Source organism: Zingiber officinale, chromosome 10A, assembly GCF_018446385.1.
Source record: "Zingiber officinale cultivar Zhangliang chromosome 10A, Zo_v1.1, whole genome shotgun sequence".
In the NCBI taxonomy this organism is placed as follows: Eukaryota; Viridiplantae; Streptophyta; class Magnoliopsida; order Zingiberales; family Zingiberaceae; genus Zingiber; species Zingiber officinale.
This window is the reverse complement of record NC_056004.1, coordinates 546,643-566,837: the sequence shown is the minus strand read 5'-3', so window position 1 is coordinate 566,837 and position 20,195 is coordinate 546,643. Positions and strand designations below refer to the sequence as shown.

General features: G+C 38.7%; 3 protein-coding genes across 3 annotated transcripts; 1 reads left to right on the top strand and 2 right to left on the bottom strand.

Annotated features, from left to right (window-relative positions):
- Nucleotides 1–736: 736 nt before the first annotated feature.
- Nucleotides 737–7,153, bottom strand: LOC122027971 (probable LRR receptor-like serine/threonine-protein kinase At1g05700). The gene is made up of 13 exons (XM_042586983.1): nt 7,027–7,153; nt 6,370–6,931; nt 4,427–4,911; nt 3,858–3,993; nt 3,702–3,773; nt 3,493–3,564; nt 3,349–3,420; nt 2,658–2,818; nt 2,295–2,554; nt 1,960–2,086; nt 1,659–1,727; nt 1,396–1,591; nt 737–1,296 (listed from the first exon to the last, which is right to left on the bottom strand). The coding sequence occupies exons 1-13, from the start codon at nt 7,151–7,153 to the stop codon at nt 876–878; spliced, it is 2,760 nt and encodes a 919-aa protein (XP_042442917.1). The 3' UTR covers nt 737–875.
- A 543-nt stretch (nt 7,154–7,696) lies between these two features.
- LOC122027149 (syntaxin-related protein KNOLLE-like) lies at nt 7,697–8,956 on the bottom strand. Its single transcript, XM_042586037.1, has one exon. The coding sequence runs from the start codon at nt 8,892–8,894 to the stop codon at nt 7,953–7,955; it is 942 nt and encodes a 313-aa protein (XP_042441971.1). The 5' UTR covers nt 8,895–8,956; the 3' UTR covers nt 7,697–7,952.
- Nucleotides 8,957–14,418: 5,462 nt separating this feature from the next.
- LOC122027148 (hexokinase-2-like) lies at nt 14,419–19,572 on the top strand. The gene is made up of 9 exons (XM_042586035.1): nt 14,419–14,815; nt 14,932–15,082; nt 15,183–15,365; nt 16,640–16,714; nt 16,806–16,961; nt 17,139–17,237; nt 17,327–17,457; nt 18,825–18,906; nt 19,011–19,572. Exons 1-9 carry the CDS (start codon nt 14,538–14,540, stop codon nt 19,338–19,340), a joined length of 1,485 nt encoding a protein of 494 aa, XP_042441969.1. The 5' UTR covers nt 14,419–14,537; the 3' UTR covers nt 19,341–19,572.
- The last annotated feature ends 623 nt before the right edge of the window (nt 19,573–20,195 follow it).

Here is a 20,195-nt window from a genome sequence, read left to right as displayed (position 1 = left end):
TGTGGACGAAAAGAATGGTGAGCATATATATATATATATAATTCATCATTTTATTTCCACTAGAATAAAATTAAACCACTCCCTAGTGCAAGGAGATCATAAACACTGATGTTTATGTACGTTTTTCAGATTACTGATTTCAGTACAATGCTTTTATAGCTTTTCTTAATTCTATAAAATACAATGAGGACAACAAATAATACTAGTTCCACAAAATAGCCTTCATATTTCTCACTCGTGTGTCTACACGATTATGGCATGCACCAATCTTTTCTTTTACATAATTTTTGCTTTAGGAGGATCCAGTGTTCGAAACGGTGAAGCATAAGCTTAGGAAAGTTACAGTTGCGATGGTCATCAATTTCAATTTCAGGTATTAACTAGAATCAAGAGAAAGATATATTGATTGTATATAGTGATCTAGTTTTTGATTCTGATGGTTATGGAGCACAGACTAGCTAGCATTAAAGTCAAGGTCGTGGAAAAAGTAGTTCTCGATCAAAATTTATGTAAGATAGCATTTAAGCAATCACAAGGTGGTAAAAAGACTTTAAAAGTAAAGTGTTGGCCAAGATTTTGAGTTTGGAACTGGCTTCATCAAAACGGGACTTGTTTCCATGCATTATTCTCGTATCATTTTAAAATGCACAGCATGTATGGTCTGAATCACACCAACAACTTTAGTTGCTGCCCCAATTACAATCTGTACATCACAAACCCACTAGACGCTGTTCGACTTAAGGTTGAGCAAGCATTCAAACAACACACAGTTGGATAAACAGATAAAAGAAGATTGAGCAAGCATTCAAACAACACACAGTTGGATAAACGGATAAACTAATAGAGTAATTTTTTTGCTTTTTTTTGCCATACTTTTACCTTGCTACTGGAGGAATAAACTGTGGTGGCTCGACTCGCAAAGCACCACTCGTCGTGCCAGTCTGCTTTCTTCTAGCTGTAATGCCTTTAGAATAGGCACACTCTAATTCCAAGCTCTCATTCAGTTCCTTCACGACATGAGCCATAGTTGGCCTTTGATGGTGGTTTAGCTCTGTGCATCGCATTGCTAGATCAACAGCCTTCCAAATGGAATTTATGTCGTACCCCATTCTCAGATTTCTATCGACAATGTTCTCAATGTCTCCTCCGGCAAGCCTTTGGAATACCCATTCAACTAAATTAATAATATCTTTCATAGATCGCACCACAGGAAGTTGGCCTGTAACTAACTCAAGGATAATCACTCCGAAGCCATAGACATCACTCTTATCACTGAGTCGGTGGGAAGAATAGTACCTGAGTAAGAGTCGTTAGCATCGCCAATTTAATTCCAGCTGAGCTATGATAAATAAGTGTATAAAAAGAAACTGAAAAAGAGAAGAGCAAGAACCTTACTCTGGATCAAGATAGCCAGGTGTACCAACCACTGCAGATACATTGGATATATGAGTACGGTTATCCATGTCAAAAGATTTTGACAGTCCAAAGTCTGCTACTTTGGCCTCTAGACTCGCACTCAACAGGATATTTGAACTCTTCACATCTCTATGGATGAGGGGTGGGTCACATGCACTGTGTAAATACTCCAATCCTGCGTTTGGAATCAAGAGGATGACAAAAGGCCCAATGGGTGCGTAGAGATGGATAGACTAACAAACCTTGTGCAGCTCCAATTGTAATCTTAAGACGTTGTGCCCAACTGTCAGTAACATCACTATGAATTTTACCTATGAAAGACAATCAGATCAAACATTAAACTTGGCAATTGAAACAGGGGCACGTTTGTGTAATGTAACCCCAACTAGTTGGCACCAACATGGCTTGATGATGGTGATAACATTAGGCCATGTAAAAGTAAAGAAACAAAAAAAGTAAAGAAACCAAGAAGGAAAGAGGTTGACTACAAATCGTTTCAGATTCAAGATTCAAAGTAAGTCAGATGAAATGTGCGATTCGAACCTGTAAGATGATCTTGTAGGGTTCCTTGTGGCATGTATTCATAGACAAGTGCTAGATCATCCCCCTCCATGCAGTAGCCAATTAAAGGAACAAGATTCTTGTGATGAATCCTCGTCAAGTTTTCAACCTGTTACAGTACCACAGTGTAAGGAAATTAAAGGAAAGGATACTAACTCTTCAGGACCCAGACATAGACAATAAAATAGAAAAAAAGATCCATGTTACATATGGAGGGGAAGATAAGGATACTGACACACACAATTATTCTTCACAATAGAACAGCACTGATAATAAGAAGTCAACTATTGTAGAACTAACTAGAGTTGAAGTAATACCTCAGCATGAAACTCTTTCTTGCCTTGAGAAGATGACTGAGATAGCATCTTGACAGCAACTTGAACATTGTTTTGTAAGTTCCCATGGAAGACAGGACCAAATCCGCCTTTGCCAAGCTGCTTTCTAAAGTTATTAGTCATTATCTCCAACTCCTTGTATGTAAACACACGATTCTCAATTGGCAAACAATTTTCTTGAGCATTATTTTCTTTCATTGGTTGTACAACATTCTGCTCTGGGTAGGTAGTTCTACTCGATCCTTTCAAGCACAAAACATTATGTCGCTAACAATTATCCATTACATCGAAACTAAAAGAAAATGTCATCGATGAAGAAGCAAAATTCACCTAAGAAACACTTACCCCGTTTTTTTATCACTGACCATACTATGAATGTGACCACAATAAGTAGAACCATAGAAGCAGCACATATAATCACAATAATAGCAACACCTGAATGCTTCTTCTTCGTCTCTCCTCCACATGAAGTCCCCCCCGGACAAAGATTTGGATTGCCTCCGTAACTAAGCATCAGTTTTTTATTAGCATAATTTTTTACAGAATAGTAACAAGATGTAGTATGGATAAGATACAAATAGGAGTCGTTTATATAATCAATCTTGAGTATATTTAGTTCACCTTCACACGTTAAGAACTTCTAGTGTAAACGATGCTAAGAATGGAAACCTCATACTAATTCTAATCCTCCAAAAGAATTTAAAGGAAAGCTAAACTTTAGACGAGCATTTTTTAGTTCTCTTTTATTTCTAAACTCTTTCCATATGTATCTAGACTCTGCTGCTATAGATTCATATATTGATATGCATTTTGAAAATTGTCAACAATCCCATTATACTACTCAAGGCTAGGGCAGAACGACAAAGCAATGTATTAATTAGTTGCTCATGCAATTCCACAGTTCATTTCAGGTTGTGATAGTTTGAACCTTTATCAACTCATTCCTTAGACTTACAATACAAACAAATGATTCCTTTACAACTAAGATCAAAACAGTTTAAATACTAGAAGAAAGCATTGCAGATGTCACAGAAACCTGAACGTCAGATTTTGTTTTTGAAAAAGGGAACTCGGAATTGTTCCAGTAAGATTGTTGCCTGTCAAATTTCTGCAAGAAGTGAAAATTCAACAGTTAAACAAAGTTCACCGATCATAAAATTTTACTATCGACAACTCATACAATATTTGCAGAGATGGCAATGCTCCTAAAGCATCAGGTATTGGTCCTGTTAGATTGTTGTAAGACAAGTCTCTGAAATGGAAAGTCAACCAGCAATTAAAATCACAATGAAAGATAAATTAATAATAATAAAAATAAAAAAGCATATATTCTAAAAGGGTATATATTCGGTTTAATCTAAAAAGTTTCAGATAAACCACAATACTTACAGGCACTTGATTGCTGCAAACATGGCAAACGAGGTGGATAAAGAACCGGCCAATGCACTTGAAGATAAATTTCTGCAGAAAATCCTCAATCACTCACAGTTTTTATTTCACAATATTGTTCTTAATTAATTAAATATATTTTAAATTAGAACTCACATTGATGTGATCCTTGCTGGATTTGTTCCGTAGCTACAATTCAATCCATCCCATGGGTACTGTTGGGGAACGCATGGATCACCTATCCAACTTCTCTTTACCAGATATAGTTCCTTGATGGCATTGATGACATATGCTGAAGTCCAAAGTGATAAAATACCAAAACGCCCAATTATACTACAGGGAATTAATAACGTTACCTTTCTCTAACAAAATGTTCAGAAAAAAAGTTTCAAAAAGCTAAAGTAGTTTTGAGCATATGAATTATGAAATACAAAAAGGTGAAGTATCAGAGAAGATACACATACTGTTTGTTCTCTCCTACCTTAATATGTTTTGTCTGTTTTCAGTCTCCAACATGAACATTAAGGTTCACATGATACAATATAATGTTTTTTTTTTCTATCTCTCACGTAAAGAAATAAGAGGTTTAGAAGTTTATTGTTAAATGCTCGGATTTTTGTTATTCTCGTTATTTTTTGTAAAGTAAGAAGAGAATAGGAAAACTAACAAACCAATCATATATCTCTTTAAATGCATCAAACTCAGGAATCATATATATATTATACCATCGTCGGAGTCTGTCACGAGCGGATTGACTTGAATCGCTGTGTAAACCTCCTCGGCGTTGATGATCGGAGGAAGGTTGGACAGGCCCGAGGAGTTGAAAACCCAGTTGTATTCCTCACTTGGGGCATTGGGCCCGGTGTGGTGAGTATAGTACGGTGAAAGGTAGGGTGGAGTGCAGTTGGAGTACCATAAGCCGTCGTTGAGATAAATGTTAAACGACCTCGTAACGTTGGGCATGAGCTCGGAGAAAAAGAAGTTGACGTACTCGTTTCTGACGCCAAGGCCGAAGTAGTAAGAGTACCACGAGAACTCCATGACAGTGGAGTTGTAGGAAAGTATGCCGGCGCTCTGCATGACGATGGACGGCGGCTGGAAATAATCATCGGTGCTGCTGACGATGGAAACATCGGTGGTGATCTCGGTTAAGGCATCGTCGGGAGCCGTCCATGGTTTCCAAAGCCTGTCATAGGGATCCTGCGGGTACCTGCTCCATATGAAGAGTAGCTAGTGTGACATGCACCATTGTCTTAACAATTTTAATTGAATTATATTATCATTAATTTAGAAAACACATTTTCAGTGGTGTTGTCTTCAAATAATACCTAAGATATTACTATTATATATATTTATATTTCCCTTTTCATTTCTCAGTTCGCTTTACATTTCTTGAGTCTTAATAACCACTCCCAAATATGAATGGATTAACATAAAATTTGTTTTAAAAAAAAATTCAAAGACAGTGCATATGTGCAATTTATCTCAGAATTGGATTATTATGTACATTTTGACCAAAGTATATTATTATTTTTTTAACAAAAAAGATAATTGTAAGAGTGCTAAGCATCCAGATATTTTTGCCCGAGTTATGTTATTTTTCCCCCCCAAAAAAAATTATTATAGGTGGTCGAGCATTTAAAATTTTCAAGGTCATCTATACTAGTTGACCAACACAAATTAAAATTATTGAACAAATAAAGAAATAATAAAAGCTTGTTACTGAAATCTCTCCCCATTTATTTTTATTTGATTCGAAGATGCCCCCAATTTATTTTTTATTTATCAACAGGCTGTTTTCAGTGTCATCTGAAAGCTGACGGTTAACTAATGAAAGCAAAAGGTTGGCAAGTTTGATTCATTAAAAATAAGGACAAAGCCAAATAAACACCCCTATGTTTTTTTTAGAATTATTTAAGGAATGTCCGATTTGATGTTTTTTACAAAAGCATCCTACTCATTAGTAATTTATATATAATTATCCAACTACCTTCTAATATATTATTTTCATCTTGTTTATATTTTCCATTTCTAAATTCTGAATGGAGGTCGTTGTAGAATAAGTTATAGCAACTAAGAGTTCACAACTTCTATAACATATATTTTAAAAATATTTACATTGTATTACTTATAATTTCGTAGCTACTACAATACGAATTCAATTTTGTTCACCTATTAATCACTATAGCAATTACGATTTCATAGCTACTATAAATTACAATTATATTTTCCTCACTGCTACATATGACAGTTACGATTTCGTAAGTGTTACGGCGTAGATTTGATATGTTTATCTAACAATCATATTGTGCAAATTATAAAATCATATCGTAGTTGTTATCACATATAGAGTAGTTACAATTTCTTAACTATATACTTAACATATCCTCTGTTTCAATATTTAGATAGGAAATATAATTAAAAGATAATAATGAGAATAGTGTACTGGAAGGTAATTGATTAATTGTATACGAGATGGTGTGGGATGGGATACTTTATGAAAAATTAAAATATTTGATGATTTGGAAAAAAAAAAAAACATTCCCTTTATTTTTGCCTTTAAAATAAACTTTGACGACTAACAACCACGGATTTTTAACCTTTCGGATTATATATAACAATAATATTTATGTTTTGGTGCAGCAAGGATTTCATATATGTATCTCACCTTACGTACGCAGAATCTGATGAAGGTCCGATGTTAAGCCGCAGGCAAGTGATTAGATATTGAGTCGTGTTGACAGCCGGATACATGACGTCAGGAAGCGGCCGGAACTCGAGCATCGAGATGAACGGCGTTCCCGTTCCCGTGTTCACCAAACAAACCGAAACAGACTCGGCCGTCGCCACCGCAAGCACCTCGTACCAGACAGTATAACTCGGATCCGTGATGTACACCGTCTGCCAGAAATTTGCATCGAAGTAGAGATCGAACTGCAGGGGATTCTCGGTGTTGACTCTGTTCTGGCCGTCGTAGTTCCCATACATGAAGGTGCCCCTAAGCAAGTACTTCCCGGACTTAATCACCGGCTTCAGGGCGTAGCAGCTCCGGATGGCGTTGGGAAAGCTCCGAAGGGTTGTCATTTGTTCCCCCAGCGGGGACGAGCCGTAGCCGGCGGCGACGTGAAAGTTGACGCCGTCGTCGGTGAACAGGTCGTCGGTAACGTACGGTATGCCTGTGGTGGCGTCGGTGTAGTTCGTGGAGCTGCCGCAGTCGATACTGATGAAGCCTACCGATGGATTATTGAAAACATTAATCAACAAAGTTTCACGGGATTCATTGATAATATTGGCGAGATTGATCAGAAGATGGAGCATCACACACCTTGAGTTGAAGGCTGGCTATGAACTTTTGCGATGGCGATGATCTCGAGCAGAAGGAAGAGCCAGAAAAGCATTTTGGGTGAGTAGAAGAGGAAGAAGATGCGTGCATTGCTACCCATAGAATGCATCTGCGCTTTCTGCTTTCTGCTTTCGGTTGAAGAAGAAGAAGACTAAATTTATGTCAATTTGTAGCTGCGAGCATGTACATGATGACGTGATCTTTAAATTATAAATATTGTCAATAAATATTTATACTTTCTAATAATATTTCAAAATACTCTTTCGCTCTCTTATTGTTTGGGGAAAACTTATCATATTTGACTTTATAATATTATAATCATAAATTACGGAGACCATGTTTATAAATTTTTAATCTCTATGATATGAATTACCACTAATTGATTATTTTGTTTTGAATAGTTGGCTATATAATCTCTTTTGATGAGTAATTGACTAATCTCAAATCTCACCTTAGGAATGCGTGTGTTATTGATTGGATACAACATGGTGGAAGATGGATAATCGCCTTGAGTGAACTTTGACAACGACAAACTCTAGCAGAAGAAAGAGCCTAAGAAATATGGTCATCCATGAGTCCAAGCTACCCATTGCTTCCTCGAATTCAACCAGTCTTCTATTTGTGCTTTTGGTGTAGTGGAGGAAGAAAAAGATTGATAATCACAATAAGCTAATTGTATTAAATGAAGTCCTTAAAATGACATATCATGTCACTGAGTAATTCTCACTTGGACTAAAGTACTAGAATCATGTATAATGTCACTGAGTAATTCTCACTTGGACTAAAGAACTAGAATCATTGGACGTTTAAAAGCAGAGCAGTAAAAACAGAGGCGAGAATATCATCAAAGAGGAGCTTGAACAGAACTCCAATTAAGAAATCTCCCAATCCATTGTCGTCGGATTTAACTAAGAATGTTTGAAACTGGCGGCGATGGGAATGACAACCACCAGGACAAGTATCAGGAGGAAGATGATGGCGATGCAGAGCCACTTGCGACTGCTCCTCTGGTACTCCTTAGCGCACTTGAGCTCCTTGGTGCCGTCCTTCACGTAGTGGGCGGCATTGGCGACGTGGTGCTCGATGTCGTCCATCTGTTCCCCCTGCGCCTCCACCATCACTGCCATGTCCAGGAACACCTGATGCAGCTCCAGCAGGCTCCGCTCCACTTCCTTCGCTGCATCGTGACGGTCCTGAATCTCCTGCACTGCTGCGGCAACCGTCCCCCGCCCCTGCTCCAGAACCGCCTTCCTCATCATCCCCTCGCTCTCCCCGGCGGCGATGATCCGCTCGATCACCTCCTCAGACGCTGCTTCTCCCGTTAGCGTGAAGTACCGCCTCTCCACCGTCTCCCGATACTCCGCCATCATTCTCTGCCGCAGCGCCTGGAACTCCATCATCATCTCCTTGAGCTTCTTCCGCAGGCCGTTGGTGACGGCGGTGCGGGTCCGGTCCACCGGCGTGCCCTCCCGGCAGCCGGACAGCCGCCGGTTAACGGCGTTGGAGCGATCCATGGACTCTAGGCGACAGCGGATGGCGCGAGCCGTCTTGAGCACCTGGACGATGTCGCCGTTGATCCGGTCGCGGAGGCGGAGGAGGGCCTCCGGCTTGTGGGTCGACTTGCTCTCCTCGTTGGCGGCCTGGAGACGCTCAAGGAGCTGGCGGATGGACGCCATCTCTTCCTTCACAACCTCCGCCTCCTCGAAGAATTGGTAGAGGTGGCCATCGGCTCCGGCGGCCGCCATCTCGATGGAGGCTTCGCCCTCGCTGCCGCCGGATTCGAGATCCTTGAGGACCTCCTTCTTGAGATCGGCATAGCTGTAGAAGGATTTAGTGATGAGGTTGTTCATCTTTCTTTCCTCTTCGTTTGCTTCTGAATCTCCCGTTGTTTTCCGATGTAAAGAGAGGCGAGGACGCCAACGCCCAACGGTCATGAGATTAAGACACAGGAGGAGCCCCCTTCCCCAACGGCTACAAATTTCAAATTGTGATCATCTTCCGAACCGTTGATTATGACCATGTTAAAATTAAATTAAAAATAAATAAAAACTGAATATTTTGACAGTTTTTTATAAATTACTTTTGAACTTATAAATCGAATTTAATTTTAAAATTTTAAATATAAATTATTTTAAACTTATAAATTAACGTCAGCACTGTATTATAGGAATAATCTAATAATTATAGGAAAAAGATACTTTATGATGCGATGATGATGAAGGGCCTCATCCTGCTGCCACGATGGGGTTCAAGGAGATCAAAATCAAGGCGGTCAATGCGTAGATGACATTGGCCGGTCGGGTGAAGTATGTCTCGACCGGGAAGAAGGCTCCGACCCGCTGTCGCTTTCGACACGGGAAGCAATTAAACAATCGACGCTCAAGGGAGATAATGTGCAGAAGTCAAGCCAAGCAGCTATCCCGCTCGACTAGACAGCAGAGATCGATGGGTGCAAAGTTCAACTTTAGCCGAGTGGCTATCTCGCTCGACCTAGCGACAGGTTTCGGCCGAGTGGCTACTCCGCTCGGCCAAACAACAGGGATCGATGAGTGCAGAGTTCAACTTCAGCTGAGCGGCTATCCCGCTCGGCCTAGCGACAAGTTTCGCCCGAGCAGCTACCCTGCTCGGTCTGACAACAGGCCTAGACAATAACAGAGTGGGTCTTCGGCCGAGCAGACACATTGAGGAACAATGAGGTTCTGGTCGACCAGACGGGGCATCAGGGCAGTGGAAGGACGGCCGAGCGGCCAACCCACTCGGTCCAGCAGTACACTTCTGATGATATCCAGTGATATCCTTTTGGGAGTTGGTGCCGCCGACACCGGGTATGGCTACTAGAAGATTATACGGCGGAAGCTTCCACTGTCACTTCAGATATATGCTCGCCCTGTTAAGGTATTGTATCAAGGATACTTTACTAATAAGTCTTTTCAGAGAAAGCTTTGAGAAGCGTGCTTGTCTTGGGAAACGTGCATGCACGCTACTAGAGTTCTATATAAAGGGGATCCAAGCATCAGCGAAGGTACGCGATATTCACTGTTTTTGCTACAATCTTCTTGTTGCTCCGCTTTCCACTTCATCGTCAGTGATTGATTTGACCGTCCGAGGGCCAACGTCAGGGACCCCTTCCCTGACTCGACATAGACGTAGCCTGTGTTGCAGGTCCACGCAGAGTCCACAGGAGGTCAGCGTGAGCGCCACATCCCCAGCTGCTTGTTCGACTTTTGGACAGGATCATATTTGACGTTGTCTGTGGGAATTGAACCCACGACCACGTGATTATGTCCGAAAGTCGAAGAGACGGAAAGCTGGGGATGTGGTGCAGGTAAGCACTGTCATATAAAAAGGGAGGTCCTCTCCCTTGCGCAGGTACGCTCTCTCTCACATTCGCACCTATCTTCTACTTTTCTTTCTCCTTTGTACACTGTTCTTCTGGGGAAAAGTACCTGACTTGAGTGTCGGAGGGCCTACTCCGGGGATTTTTTCCCTAGTTTCTGACTTCTAACGTTCCGTGTGTTTGTCTGAGTGTGCGCAGAGTTCAAGTACCACTGGTTTAATCTGTTGGTGCGGTTAGCACTAACGGTCTAACTCATGTTTTGATGAATGACAAATGTGGTTAAGTTAGGTTTGTCGTGATCTAACACTCTGACCGAGTGTGCAGACGAAGTTCAGACAGGTCGACGGACTGACCGGATGTCTGGCACGAAGTCCAAGCGGGTCGACGGGCTGATCGGACGCTTGGCGAGAAGTCCGGCTAGGTCGATGGGCTGACTGGATAGCTGGCGAGAAGTCCAAGCGGGTCGACGGGCTAACCGGATGCTTGGCGAGAAGTCCAGCTAGGTCGACGGGCTGACCGGATAGCTGGCGAGAAGTCCAGATGGGTCGAAGGGCTGACCGAACGTTTGACAGGTAAGTGAGGTAAGTCACTGGAGGGGAGTGACTGCGAGGACACGTTCCCGGTAAGGGAACATTAGGCGTCGATCCGGCTTAGATCCATTTCGAATATCTAAGTCGAGATCGTGACTAGATTCCGGTCTCGAAAAGACGGAATCTAAGTCATACTCTGTTTTGCTAATTCATACTCAATTTGCTTATCTATAAAACTGTGCTTTGCAGGGTATATTTGCCTCGGACTAACCTTTTCTTGCAGGAGAAGGACTTTCTGGAGAAGAGGGGTCCGGGCGCCCGGAGGCGAATTTTATCCAAGCCGAGTCGTCGCCACGTGTATTTCGCTGATTAGACTTGCCACGTCGCACCAGGGCGCCCGGAAGGGATCCAGGCGCCCGGAGCAGCATATAAAAGAAGCCCCAGGGGTGGAGCTTTATAATCAAGTCATAACTCTTAGATTGCTTGCTCTGCTGCTCTGCGCTCCAATGACGCTAACGAAGCTCCGACAACGCGCTCTTGTCCTTGTAGTTTTTCGTCTGTCGGTATAGCTTTGATTTACTGTTTATTAGCATTTCTTGTACTGCCTTTGTAATTATCATTTCGAATTGCTAGTAAATTGCCCAACGAAAGTACTCACGGAGTACGGGCCTTCGAGTAGGAGTCGTCACAGGCTCCGAACGAAGTAAAAACACCGTGTTCATTTGTTTATTATTTTTTTATTCCGCTGCGCTTAACTTTTTTCAACGATGTTTTTTGAATCGATATTCACCCCCCTATCGACGTTTCACAATCCAACATAGTCATTGTCATCTGTCAACATCACGTGAGGGTCTATTCTTATAGGTATATGCTAGAACAATGTCTCAATCACCCCTCTATCAACACCAATAATAATTGGTCCGGTCTTTATCTGACTCGTATTCTAGACTGGATCAGATACTTTATGTTGTTTTTTTCTCTTGCTTCTGCCTTTATTTTTTTTTTTTCTCCTCTTAGCACAGAGCATCCCCGACATTATAGCAATATAGCAGTCTTTGTAACTCAATTGCAAGAAAGTCAGATCAGCACAATAACACAAATCTATATAGTCAAATGGTTTTCTTTATATATATCTATAGTTAACAACTGATCTTTGTGGATCCAACATTGCAACTCCACATCTATAGTTACCACCTGTTCTGCTCTTAGCACAGAACAGCCCCGCAGTTAATGACAGATATATCTATCTATCCAATGATGAATGACGCAAACATTAATCAACCATTTTTGGAAGTAATTGCACATCTATATCCACATCAAATACTGTCTCTCTGCATGCTAACACGGAAAGGAACCGAACCCAGCCAATTCCAGATGAGTTGGGTCCAATGACAGCATCACATGCACCAACCATCTTTCAAGCCAATCCTTTTTTATTACATGCAATCCTCTCTCTCGTTGTCTTCTTACCTTTGTTCTTGCCTTCAGGGCGTAGCACAGACGGTGGACACATAATATCTTTGACATAATGATCAGGGGCCGATTCTCAGGAACTGACGACTTGGAGTTTATCTCGCCATGCGCCTATGACCTGTGTACCTGCATGAACCTCCCTCCATATCCATGGAGCCGACACTAGAGGGACCGCTAAGGTAACGGATCTACCTCTTCTTATCTTTCTTCTTTCCATGCTAAAACAATCTAATTGATTAAATCAACACTAGTGAACTGCCTCCATCCATTCTGAGTGCCATCAATTACGTTAATCATGCATGCCCCTTTTGTGTTGGCCAGAGCTTGCTAATTGATTGGTGTTTCGATCATGAAATCTCATCTTCGCATGCAAGCCTTTGTTAATTCCAGTATGCGAGAGTTCAACTCAGACGTAGCTTTGCACATATCAAACTCTAGATTGGTGCCTGATGAAGACGATCGACTATTGAGTTCTCGAATTTGCAAATTAATGAATAATTCTTTTAGTGTGACGGGTATAATTAAGGTTAACAAGATGGAAGCATTGATAATTTTCTCGAGAATGTTACTAGTTAAATTATATATGCCATTATTGTAAATGAGAAATTAAGTTTAAGATAATAACCAAAAATTCTAAAATATAAATCTACAAGGATAAAAGTAAAATTAATCCAATTATTTATTATATATATAAAAAATTCCTCCGCTGACTAGGGAAACAAAATCCAATTTGAGATTCGATTCCTTTGGTAAAATATTTTGTTAGAACGACCAATTCAATATTTAAAGTTTCAGTCTTTTTTAGAAATATATTTTTGATTGTTTCAATAATTTTTTTTTAACTTTTTCAGTCTTTTATTTTTTCTCGTATTGCAAAATTTATGACCTATGTCAAATTATAAATGCTCATATGATATTCCTTGGTAAATATTGCACGGTAATAATTTGATGCTTAATTGGGCGACACTTTCCTTCAAATTGGACATTGTCTAGACAGAATGTGCTTTCCTTTTCAACCCTTCAAATTGGACGCTCCTAAAATGTATAATTGTTTATCCTTTATAATAATGGAATTGACTAAGCCAATTAAATCAAAACCATATAAATTATTATTTTTTAATAAATTGAACCGACCTTACTTTCTTATGATAATCAAACAGGTTGAATTGATAAAAAGATAATTAATTCTATCAAAAATCTAAATAATCAAATTTTTAGACCGCCGATCCATTCAATTATTAGTCGGGTGATCTATCGAGCAGTCAATCAACTCCTCTTCGAGTCGTGAATCAAAAATTAAGAATTTTAATACTCGACTAATATGTTCATTTAAATTGATTTAATCGAATTTGGACTTTTAAAATGAAACTAAATCAATTAAATGATTTTTTAATTATATATAGCACTCATTCATATATTTGAATATTATATTATTTTTAAAAATTATCTGAGTTATATTTAAATTTAAAATTTAATAAAATAATATCATATTATTAGATATGTACAATATTACTAGTTAAATTATGGCAGTGTCATTATTGTAAAGAGCTATGATAGGCTCAAGTAGAAATGATAGACACATATCTAATAATATTATATTATTTTTAAAAAATATCTATGAGTTATATTTAAATTTAAAATTTAAAAAAATAATATCATTTTATTAGATATGTACAATATTACTAGTTAAATTATGGCAATGTCATTATTGTAAATGAGAAATGGACATTAAGATAATTTTGGTGCCCAAAAATTCTAAAATATAAATATACAAGAAAAAAACTAAAATTAATCCAATTATTTGTTAATGCATAGAAAAAAAACACAAAATTCTTCCGTTGACTTGGAAAAAAAAAATCCAACTGGAGATTCTATTCCTCCGGTCCAATTGAACAAGCTGCCGTAAATATCTTGTTCATGAGGAGTTTTGTTTTGTTTTTTTTTTATTTTTTGAATGTTTCAATGGTTTATAGGAATAATTAAATAGATTTTTGACTTTTTCTGCGTACGCCACTTTAAAAAGTAAAGTTCTCTCAATCATTTTTTGATTTCATATTATAAAAGCTAAACCTAAGATTGCATTTTGTGAGTTCGGTGTTCAAATTCAAGAGGGAAAAAACTAGAATTTGATCCATTAAAAATCCTTCGGGGGAATGAGGAAGGTGTTGATAAGGACCGCGGTGATTTGCGCGACGGCGGCGGCGGCCGTCGCCGTGACGGCGTTCGTGGTGCGGCGCCGGAGGCGGATCAACGGGCGATGGGCTCGCGCCGGCGCGGTGTTGAAGGAGCTCGAGGAGCAGTGCGCCACGCCCAGCGAAAAGGTGAAGGAGGTGGCCGACGCGATGACGAAGGAGATGCACGCTGGCCTCGAGTCCGAGGACGGGAGCATGCTCAAGATGCTCATTAGCTTTGTCGACAGACTCCCCACGGGGTACGATCTATCCTTCCTCCGAAATGAAAATTTTCCCCTTTTTTTTCCCGCTGCGATTGATTCATCGTAGATCTAACATGATGGCATCATGGGCTCTTCGATTGCCACCTTGACAGGGATGAGAGAGGATTGTTCTACGCCTTGGACCTTGGAGGCACCAACTTCCGCGTACTGCGCGTACAATTAGGGGGGAAGGAAGGGCGTGTTGTGAATCAACAGTGTGAGGAGGTATCAATCCCTCAGGATCTGATGGTTGGTGGTTCAGATGTAAGTCGACTGATTGTTCTCTTCTTTCTTCCTCAAGGATATCATGTTTCTTGTTCCAATCTGATTCTGTTGGTTGTTCTTGGCTTTGTTATGTTTCTAGGAACTGTTTGATTTCATTGCTTCAGCTTTAGCGAATTTTGTTGCTTCTGAAGATGAGGATTTTCACCTTCCCAATGGCAAACAGAGAGAACTTGGTTTTACCTTCTCGTTTCCAGTTAAGCAAACCTCAATTGCTTCCGGCACTCTTATTAAGTGGACAAAGGGTTTCAATGTAAATGGAACGGTGGGTTCTGCTTCCCTTCTATTTAGCTAAATTATACTTCATTTTTTAGTTTTGTATTATTTGTTAGTTGGTCAAAGTATGAGGAATAGGTTGTGTTGATTTCAACTGTTGTTGAGATAAAATGATGTGATAACAAGAACAGTTTTTGGAAGATATATATAATTTTACAAAAAAAAAAAGAATAAATTCAATAGGAATTTTCATTCCATAGTTTGAGAAGATGAAAACTTTGGAAGGGGAATTGTAAGTCCCACCAAAAAGGGTTGATTTATTAACCATATACATGGGAAAGATTACTTGTAGTTCCTTCTGTTTGTATTTAGTCCTAATTGAAATATTACTTATCCTTAAAATATATGCAGTTCACAAATAGTTTGCTAGTCTGTACATTTAGGTCCTTAATAATTGCCCTTCAAATCGTTTTTCCTTCACTAAAAGTACAAGTTACAAGTTATGACGAATTCTACCATTTACATTCTGCTTTAATATGGAAATGCATTCATTTATTTTTGAAAAACAAAGTTCATTAAATATATATCTTGTGAATCAAACTTAATTAAAAGATAAATTGTCTAATAGGAAAAATGAATCTAATCAACATTATTGTAGCACCTCATCTACGACGTGCCTCAATTTATTTATTTATTATTATTATTTTTTTGCTTTATATAACAGTCACATGTTGTGATGTTTATCTATTGAATTCAAGTGCATGGATCATCGCATTAGACCAAAGCATAGGTTGTGAAAACGATTGATCTCCTTTAATCATCCTGTCCAGGCTATCCTTGTTCTGTCTAACCTGCTAGCCCTGCAAAAAAAGATGAGAAATAAATTAATGCTCATACTGTGTCACAAGTTATGTGGTTGAGATTGGTTGCCTAATACAAGTCGTATCCATCAGTCTTGAAGATCTAACAAGATATCCCAAGTCATATAGATGATTGAAATCTCATATAAATTTGAATTCACCTTTTGCATGGGCCGGCACTAGGGGGGCCGCTAAGGTAGCGGATCTACCTTTTTTTTGAATTCACCTTTTGCATACTCTATCAAAAGATTGAGGTGTCAGTTTGCATTTACATTAAGCATTTTGTATGGTAAAGAAATCATAGTCGAATATTGGCAAAGAGATTACTTTGTACAGTTTTTGATCAGGTAGTTTCATCATGAGCCTAAAACATCAGTATAGATGTTACAATTGCTATGATACTCCATTTTGAATATTTATTTGGTCATTATGCGTTTTAATTCAGTTCTGTTTGTGAAGGCAGGTTGGTAAGGATGTTGTGGGTGAACTGACTAGGGCCCTGCAAAGACAGGGTATTGATATGCAAGTTACAGCATTGGTTAGTTCCATTCTATTTTCAATCATATCTGTTTTGTCATGATTTATATATATATATGAAAATCAAGCACACATTTAACTTTTTGATATAGGTTAATGATACAGTTGGAACCCTTGCTGGTGGCATCTATGATGATAATGATGTTGTTGCTGCTATTATACTTGGCACTGGTACAAATGCAGCATATGTGGAGCGTGCTGATGCAATTAAGAAGTGGCAAGGTCCACTTCCTAACTCTGGAGAAATGGTAAGACTGTGAAATTGAGCATGACTTAAACAGGAGTGATTCTGAAATGAAAGTCATGTGAATCTAATGCCAATGCAGTTTTTCACTCGCATCAAGATTCTCATGGATTATATCATGTTACATAGGAAAAACTTTACAAGTTAGATAATTTCTTACGGCAATTTACTTGTACATTAGGTTATTAACATGGAGTGGGGAAACTTTCGCTCCTCATATCTGCCAACAACAGATTATGATCACGCACTCGATGCTGAAAGTTTGAACCCTGGTCAACAGGTCATTACTGCATTTATTTCCAACAGTCTATTTATCTTTTCCTGGTTTATGTGATTTGTTAATTTAGAGATTTTTCTAGTGATTAACAGATCTATGAGAAGCTAATTTCTGGAATGTATCTGGGTGAAATAGTCCGAAGAGTTCTATTGAGATTGGCTGTAGAAGCTGCCTTATTCGGAGACAATGTTCCTCCACAACTTGAAGTTCCCTTTGTGCTACAGTATGTTATTCATGGTCATTCTTAGGATGCTAGGATGCAGCAATTACTAGTTTCTTTTGATGCCAAATATTTTTTTCTATCAAATACGCATTTCATGTTTCATTTTTTCATTTACACTTCTTTTCTTAATGTGTATGGGTATTAACCCTTTCAAATGCTTTCCATTTTGACAATTTATTATGCTCTTGACTATCATATTATTGTTGTGCTTCCTCGAAAATACTTTTTGGCATGATGCCTAAGCACAAAGAATTTGTAATGTTAATGTTGCTGCAAAGGTATTTCTAATAGAATAGTCCGCTTAGCAAATCTATGAGATTGAAACACATAGTACATTAGGGTAACAAGCACTATTAGTGGAGACTACATTATCTCTTTGATATCGGCAACAACAACCAAGTCTTATCCCACTAGGTGGAGTTGACTTGGTCATGTGGGGCGCCCAGGTCAACGTATGACCTTTTGCCATCAACTAGGTGGGGTCGGCTTTCATTTAACAGTTGCCATAGTTTATCTCTTAGATATCAAATTACACTTAATAATTTGATGGGCAAAAATTAAAAGGGAGCCTCTTATTTTCATTACTGTTAAAAGGTACCTCATATTGAAATAAATAAATAAAAGAACACTCCACCCTAACTTTTTCTCCTTAATTATACTCTTTATCAGACCAGTCCTGCAGTTTATCCAAAACTGTGGGAAAATGAGTAATTTGGAAAGAAAACTTAGGATGAGGCGTGCTTTTGATATATTTTCTTTTAACGTTGGGCGCCCTTTAATGATAATGAAAATAAGGAGAGCTCTTCTGTTTTGTTTTGTTTTTCCTATTTTGTTGCTTAACTTGCTGCATGCGCTCTATTTCCTTCTTAATTCGATTGCATAAACTTACAAGGCAAAGGTACATTTTATCATAATTTTAGCCAACTAGAATGTTAGCTATAAATCTCATATAGTATACATGTTTAAATTTATACTTATGTAATTGACATGATTCATGTTGTAGAGAAGACAATTCTTAGTTCCAATAATTACACAGTTTCAACCTTTTCTTTCTCACGGTTGAAATTTTATGTTCCTGCCAATAAATTTCCACATTTATCATTAGATATTCCTTTTACAATATGATGCTTCCAGTTTCCTGTTGATTCATTGTGCTTGGCTACTGAATACATGGAATGTTTCAAAGAAGCTAATTTACGTGATAGTTCATTACTGAGTTGCCATTTGTTTGTTAGTTGCATTGATTTAATTCTACTATTATTTGCAGTAATCACACATTCTAAGATTTCAGTTGCATTTGCCTATCTTTTGTGTGTTTTTTTTTGTCAAAAGCATAATCACTGTATTTTTTTATAAAAATTTTACAGGACACCAGTCATGTCAGCAATGCATCATGATACTTCAGCTGATCTCAAAGTTGTTGGCGCCAAAATGCAGGATTTCTTGGGGGTCTGGATACATTCCTATCTACCAAACCATTTCAATTTCCAGTGATGCACCATTCGTGCGCACTACTTGTCTCTAACTACTACATTCCTCTTCTCCTTTTTCAGATCTCCAACTCCTCCTTCAAAGCAAGGAAAGTGGTCGTCCAAGTGTGCGATATTGTGGCTAAGCGTGGGGCTCGTCTCGCTGCTGCGGGAATCATTGGCATTCTGAAAAAGCTCGGACGCGACCGCGCCAACATGAAGAGGACTGTGATTGCCATGGACGGCGGGCTATATGAACACTACACTATATTTAGAGAAAGCTTGCTCGCCACACTGAAAGAAGTTCTTGGAGAAGAGGCCTCAGCTTCAGTGCTGGTTATTATGGCCAATGATGGATCAGGCATCGGAGCTTCTCTTCTTGCAGCTTCTCATTCTCAGTATCTTGAAGATTAAAGATACATCCCTAAGCTGCTCTTCTTGCAGCATCTGATTCTTAGTATCTTAAAACTTAAAAAATCGATCTCTAATCCAAAACCTATTTAGATTTTGCCATTTTGACAATTTTGATAGTTATTATGGGTGGTTTTAATTTAACACCACAGTGGGGCAATCGAAGAGTTTATCTTGATAATGTATTGATGGCTTAAAGCAGGATCAAGAAGACTACTGATCCACTTAGTTCTTTTGTTCTTTGTTTCAAGAATTGATGAATTAAATAAGATTGATGGTGGCAGCCATCAAGACTACTGATCCACTTATTGATGAACTATTTAAAAGCGGCTGTGCCAGATCTTGACAAATTTTTTTTTTTCAATTATGTGACTGAGAACGAAAAGGTAATCTGTTTCTTGTTTTGAAACTTAAAAATTAGCTGCTTTTTATTAAAAATGAACTACAAGTTTAACAAAATTGAAACCCCAGATTTCCTTTGAATCAAATATTAAAAAAAAAAACATGTCCGTGTAAAAAATTATCAGGAATAAGGAAAGGATAACCGTTCTTTATGATTTTAACTTTATTAAAGCTATAGAATATAAAAAAGACAAAATCAATGCGGAGAAAACGTTCACATTAGTCAATGTGCTTCCCCAAAACGCACGAAGGAACACGTTGGCGAGGGCAATTGCATGGCTTTCTCTTCTGTGGCAACTGACACCGCACGTCGTGTTATGGAATTGAATTATTGGAGTCGCCTGTTCCCACAATAATCTGTCTTCCTAACCAATTCAATTTACGACAACATAGGGATCGATACCATGTCACCATCGCCCTATGAATTGGCACAGTTAGTTCATACCAGAGTATTAT